Below are 6,949 nucleotides of genomic sequence, written 5' to 3'. Positions count from 1 at the left end.
CCCAAGGATCTTCTTGCATTACAAGTTATCATTTTCAAAAGCCAAAATCCAATGAGTACACATCTATCTTCTGGGTCTGTTACTCTTATGTGTATAGCCTTAGTTAATTTTTGTAAGAAGTCACTGAAGGGGTCTCTCTTTCCCTGTTCAACCCTAATATATGATTCAATTCTCTTTCCTAGTTTCTCAATCTTGTCCCAAGCATTTAATGCTGCTGTGCTACATAGCAACAAGGTGTGTTCATCATAGCGAGACTGGTCCTGAGATTCAGAGTATTGTCCCTTGCCAAGATTTCAAGTTCTTTTGCTCATGTTCTAAAACTTTTGCCTCTTCTCTCTAATAATATTTCCAAACAATTGAGATCTGTCTTCTAGGACTGCTGAGATTAATTGAATCCAATCTTGTGAGGTAGCCTCATTGCCTGAGGTACGTTTTCACCATTTCCCTAACAAATGGTGAATATAATCCATAAGCCACCACTATTGCCTGTTTAATTTCTTTATATCACTCATATGTAGAGGTTCCCATGTATATTCTTTGATTACCTAAGCATTCTTGGTGCAATATGGTCTTTCAAAGGATATTACTGGATAGGCAGTTATAACTCTGGGTTAGTCATCCTGGAGTTTGGCATGTAATGATGAGGCTAAATCCTATCATTGTACCTCCTGTTCCTGCTCATCCATATCAATAAATGCCTAAATCTCTTCATATCTTTTTACCACTCACTTTTATAAAATCTTGATCTAATATCCTATGTTCTTTTCTTATGCCCTCACTGAAGATTCCAAAGTATGAAGTTTGTCTAGTAAAGATGACATCTCATTCTTGGATATAATTTTGATGTCATACATATTACGTTCCTGGATAAACATTTTATCTAACAATCTATCATAGCTGTAAAACATATTCTAAATATTACATTCAACAGTGTGAATTTTCTCTATGTCTCAGCTCCCTTTGTCATTGACCAAGTTTAGTCCATCAAATTGTTCATATTCTTCTCCAGACTGCTGATTTTTTCCTTTTAGCTGGTTATTACCAGTCTATAAAGATTATACCATTTCTAAAAGTGCCACATTCTTGACTCTATTATCAAGCCATTTTGTAATGAGATAATATGAAAAGGAAAGCTAATCCCTAGAATCAAATAAAGGGATGTAAGTCAAAAATCACATAAGTCTTGCATAATATTATCCATAGTATAAGTAAAAAGGCTATTGAATTCTTGAATCATTATATTATCCACCAATGTAGCTTTATAATTCTCACCTGTTGTAAGGTGATTATAGTGAGTTGGAGTAAACTCAACCATTGCTGTTCAGCAGGTGTCACATTTATAGCTAAGAAGCCAGAAAATGCAAGCCATGGACTGTCCAAATTAGTTTCTGCATGTTAGATTCTGAAAAAATGCATTATTTAACAAATTAAGAGAGGTTATCTAAATGGTCAAAGTGATTCTGAGAGTTGGTGACCAGGATAAAGAGAAACTCAGAGCCTCCCATTGGTGAAAATCCCAGACTGTGTATTCAATTGGGATCCCTGACAGGAGAGGCAACAACCTATGGAGGGCTGTTCTGAGACTGTTGATCATGAGCTGCTTACTGGCTGGAGCTGCAGTAGGGGAGAGTCAGAGCCCAAATGCACCATGAGGCTGTTGCAGTAGTCCAAAAAGGATATAAATGTTTCCCTTGATGCAAGATTTGTGTACCAGATGTTACTGAATTCAGAGGTGAAGACACAAGTCAAAGAATCTCAAGCTAACTCCAAAAGATTTCAATTATAATTCTTTTTTATAAAGAGAAAACTCATGAAACAGGAACGAGAAGTCCAATCTCAGGTGTGTAACAGGACAACCAGAGAAAGAGAGTTTTACCAGGGTGGGCCATTAGTTTTTCTATGGTCATGCAATAACCTGATCCACATTCTTAAAGGTTATAGGCTGAAGGAGATTCCTCATCACAGATGTATCTATATATTCACTTCAATGATACTTTCCTAAAGACCATCTTATTTGTAATCCTCTAGTATAGTTCTTGGGTTGATATGAATTTTATACAAACGACTATTGTCGGGGCTCTCGGTATATAGACATTTCTACAAGCTCTACACAAAGTGAAAAAAATTTGGTCATATGAAAATAGATGAAAATGTTAGTTATAGAACTCTATGAAGAGAGGGCATCAGGGCAACTAACTGTGCTTTGTTCAAATGAAAATTCAATACCTTGTGGCCTTGCAATGTAACAAAGTATTGTCATTAAAATTGAGTTTCAGCACAACTGACACAATTTGGTTATTAATAACCAAGACTTTCTCTACCAATGAGCTCAATTAATTGATGCTACATGGCTCTGAAAATTCAATCAGTAGATGAAAACTGATATCTTCATAGTTCTTTATTATAAGAAGTTTTAGTATAAAATAAAACTGTATTTCACCAAGCTAATTTTATAAACAAACTTAAATACCAGATAAGATTGAATCATGGTCATATAACAGGAATTTGATGAACTAGGAGTTTCAAATATATTGTTTTTGTGCCTCTGCAGATAATTCCAGTTAGTAAATGCAATAATAAAAATAGGTAGTTAAATATGTTGCTTCTTTTGATTCTTTGGCAGTATATAAAAAATGGTATAAAATGACTCAGAAACAAGACAGATTGGAAAGTCAAGAGAAAAGTCAGCAAGAGAGAGGAATGAAAAAGATCAGAGCAGGATGAAAAAGGGATAGTAGGGGAATAGAAGAACTTTGAAATCCCAGAGGCAGGTCATTCATTGGATAGGTAACATGGCAGTAAAATGAAAGAGAATACATTGTAGATTATCAGTATTATTTATTATTATTATTATTTATTATTAAATCAATTATTATTTATTGATGTTCTCATGTGTATGTGTATCTGTGAGGGTGTATATACATGTGAGGGGGTACAACTACTAAGCAGAAAATTTAAAGTTATTGGATCCCTTGGAACTGGGAATACGTGACATATGAGGATAAACTTGCTTGCTATATAGAGGTGAAATATAAATTGTGATCCTCATTTTTGATTTTTAAGGTTTGTTATGCACTGAGCTATGACTTTAGTAACCGGAAACTCTTAAAACACTGAAAAATTTCATCATTATCCTTGTAGTTACTGGAATGAATTTATTATACAGAAGAAATTGTCAAATCAAAAGCAGATGGTGAAGTTTTGAATGTTCAATCACTATGAAAGTATAACACAGGAACAAGAGTCATAGAAATATAGCAGGAAAGATTACAGTTACTGTACCTCCATTATTTTATTCTGATACATTTTCATGTTTGAAAATTTTTAACAAGTTATATAAATTGCAGGATACCATGAATGCACAAATTATTTTCCAAAACACATCTCTTATATCATTTGGAAAAATATGAATTATTTTATACTATTTTGGCAGCAAAGAAGACAGGCATATACTAGACCAATATACTATTTCAAGAAACAGTACTACCCTGTAAAAGCATTTCTAAAAATGGGAGCATTTGATCTGTAATCCTCAGCTCTTAAGCACATGCCAGTTAAGATCTATTGCTGAGAAACTCAGTGATGAGACATCTTTAAAAGGTTTGTTGTTAATGTTCAGGTTACTCAGCTATGTGCAGATCTTACAAGACAAATTCTTAACACAACAGGGTAAACATGAATCATGCAGTGTCAATTATATACAAAAATGTATATTGCATCATTATTCTAATTGGAAAAGTAAACCTTTAATTTTTCATGTGAGAAACAACAGTGAATGTGGAGGTAGAATTATTAAACTGGATTTTTTTCTGTGTGTGTTTTCACTATGCTCAGTTTATATAATTATTTAAATTGAAGGCAACGTTCAGAATTTTTGCCATGACAAAACTGGTGAATTTTATTTTTTTTACCTTTGTTCTAATTTCAAAATCTTATTCTAAAATAAGCATATATGAACAGATATGTAAGGAAACATGAGACAAATTCTTATCAATTAAAAAAAATAGTTACTTTTGAAGAAATATTAAATCATTGTCCATAGTTAGCATATTTAATATTCAATATAGCCAAAGGGAATAATCTAGAGAGACTAAATCAAAGGTTGTTTGTCAGATAGGTAGTATGTGCCAATGAAAATTGAAAGAGAAAAAATTAAGTATGGCTTATGATTGATAATTCCATTATATTATGCAGACTCTGACAGGAGTTATCATAAAAACCAAAGTTATCAAATATATAAAACTTTTAATCAAAGCTAATGGCTACAATAAGTGAAGCTTCATTCTGATCTGAGTAAATTATCTTGAACACATAACTGAAAAAGGGACCAGTGACATTAATCAAATGGTAAATTTATCTGGATAAAATCAAATAACCTGTATTAGTCACCTGCGGCTCATGGAATGAATGGAGAAGCTAGCTCATGCAATTTTTCTTTTTATGTTCACATGGATTTTATGGCAAGAAACCATACACCCAAACACTTGTACACACAAGCACTCAGCCACCATACAGGATAGAAAGTATAACAAAATTTAAATCTAAGATTACAAGGGATGAGCATACAAAAATATTCAAAATTCAAACCCAATAACTTCCTTCTATCCTATCAGTGGAGAAAAGAATGAATGGAAAGTATCACCAAACCATGAGTTATCATTTTATTCTTTTATTTCAGTTTTTTTTTATATACATTAATAATGGTTTTCTTTCCCTCTTCATCTCTCAGATCCTCTACACTGCCCTAAAAACCACAATTTTCCCTTTGGCACAAAACAAAACAAATACTAATTAATATGAGAAAAAATCTAGTATGACAGATATACATAATTTAAACAAAAGCACATACAAAATGGAATGTTCGGTTTGTTTATGATGAAAAATATTCAGATACACATTGCATACCAACATTCTTCAAAGAAAATTAATTTTTTTATTTTCTAACAGGTTCCATTGGGAAAAAGCTTTGAAATTAAGTGTGGAACTTTGTGTCCACTTCTACTATTTAAAGCCAGAATTTTGTCTGATATGTACTGGTTATTTTTTTTTTTTTTTGTCATGTTCTAACACCCTCTGTGAATTTAAGTTTACATTTGCCCTGTGTTGGAAAGAAACTGTTTTCTTGATGGCATTAATCTTTTTTGGATATTATCATGCACTGTATTTTTACTTTAGAAGCAAATGGTGGTATGGGCCACTGGTTCTAGTTACATAGAAGACCAAAGCAAAAGTATAAACTATTATTAGAGAAATATAACTTCACAGTAAGTAAATGAGCGAGTAAATAAAAACTAACTAAAGAAGCCAATTGTTGTCTTTCACTAAATTCATTGTTTAAAGAATAGAACAATATTAGAAACAACAAATAAAACCTAAGACAAAATACATAGAAAGAAAAAAATCATATATTACACAAAGCAGTAGTACATGATATAATCAGGATTCTGGCAGGCAAATTGAAATAACTCATAACAACATTTGATGAATAACATATAAATTAATGTAATGACATGAATTTGGAATTTCAAAAAAATAACCCTGTAAGGAAAATAGATATTCTCTTTTCATATCTTCAGTGTTGCAATAACTAATCTGAAGGCATAATGGGAAAAAAATCAGCAATGTGGCCATTCTACAATGGATGCAAGCTTTAAAAAATGCTTTGAATGTGTCAAAGATTGCACATCTTTTCAGTTAAAATAATAACTGTGGATGAAAGAATAGTTCAGATTTTAAGAACTCCTATTGGTCATACAAAAGGTCAAAATTTATTTCTTAGTATCCAGGTTAGGGTTCACAACCACGTTAGTTTCAGGGGATCTAATATTCATTCATGAACCTTTTAAATTCCTACAGTCAATCTGTGCACATAAAAAAAGCAGAAACACACACATACACACACACACACACACACACACACACACACCTAAAAAACTCTAAAAATATATAATCCATGGCCATTTTTTCATTAATTGTTGTTACATCTGCATATGCATGTACATATATAGATCTATATATGTTGTGGGATAATGCTATTGAACATTGTAAAGATTTGTCACTTGTATTAGTTTAATAAAATTCTGAATACCCAGTAGAAAGAGAGAGATGCAGTCACCAGCCAGGCAAAGAGTAAGAATGATGAGAATGCCTTACTGAGAAAAGGTAGCAAGTCATGTGGATAAACATATGTAAGAATTATGGGGGCTCCAGGCCTCTTCTGTCCAGATGCGGGCGGCAAGTGGCCGGCATGCTCCGAGTACTTGGAGCGAAGCACTGCCTGGCAGCCCTTGGAGGCCCCGGCGCGCGTGTCCCCGCAGAGCAAGCTAGAGGATGAGTGAAGATGGTGGGATGCGACAGTGCCATTGCCGCGGACGTGTGCGGTGCCCTCTTCAATGGCTACTGCATCTACTTCGACTACAAAAGGCAGAGCGACCTTAACTTCAAGAACAGGCTGCAAGAACGAAGAAAGAAACAGAAGCTCGCTAAGGAGAGAGCTGGGCTTTCAAAGTTACCTGACTTAAAGGATACTGAAGCTGTTCAGAAGTTCTTCCTTGAGGAAATACAGCTTGATGAAGAGTTATTAGCACAAGGTGACTACGAGAATGGTGTAGACCACCTGACAAATGCAATTGCTGTGTGGGGGCAGCCTCAGCAGCTGCTGCAAGTGTTACAGCAGACTCTCCTACCACCAGTGTTCTAGATGCTTCTGACCAAGCTTCCAACCATTGGTCAGAGAATTGTAAGTGCTCAGAGCTTGGCTGAAGATGATGTGTAATGAGCCTGATATCAACACTATAAAATCTGTTAAAAATGATTTAACCATTAGCTTGGAAGCTGCTCGGCTCTGGGGAAATAAAGGCAAATGTGCTTGTCATGAACTGTCCTACACTGAAGACTACCAAAGTGAATGTGAACTTTGAGTAGATCCATTGTCTGTTCTATTTATTTT

The 6,949-nt window shown here is 34.1% G+C and overlaps 1 protein-coding gene across 1 annotated transcript; it reads left to right on the top strand.

Annotated features, from left to right (window-relative positions):
- Positions 1 to 6,340: 6,340 nt before the first annotated feature.
- LOC119805916 (mitochondrial import receptor subunit TOM20 homolog) lies at positions 6,341 to 6,700 on the top strand. Its single transcript, XM_038317690.1, has one exon. The coding sequence runs from the start codon at positions 6,341 to 6,343 to the stop codon at positions 6,698 to 6,700; it is 360 nt and encodes a 119-aa protein (XP_038173618.1).
- The last annotated feature ends 249 nt before the right edge of the window (positions 6,701 to 6,949 follow it).

Source organism: Arvicola amphibius, unplaced genomic scaffold (genome assembly GCF_903992535.2).
Source record: "Arvicola amphibius unplaced genomic scaffold, mArvAmp1.2, whole genome shotgun sequence".
NCBI lineage: Eukaryota > Metazoa > Chordata > Mammalia > Rodentia > Cricetidae > Arvicola > Arvicola amphibius.
Note: the sequence above shows the minus strand (reverse complement) of the source record. Positions and strands in the feature narration are given on the sequence as shown.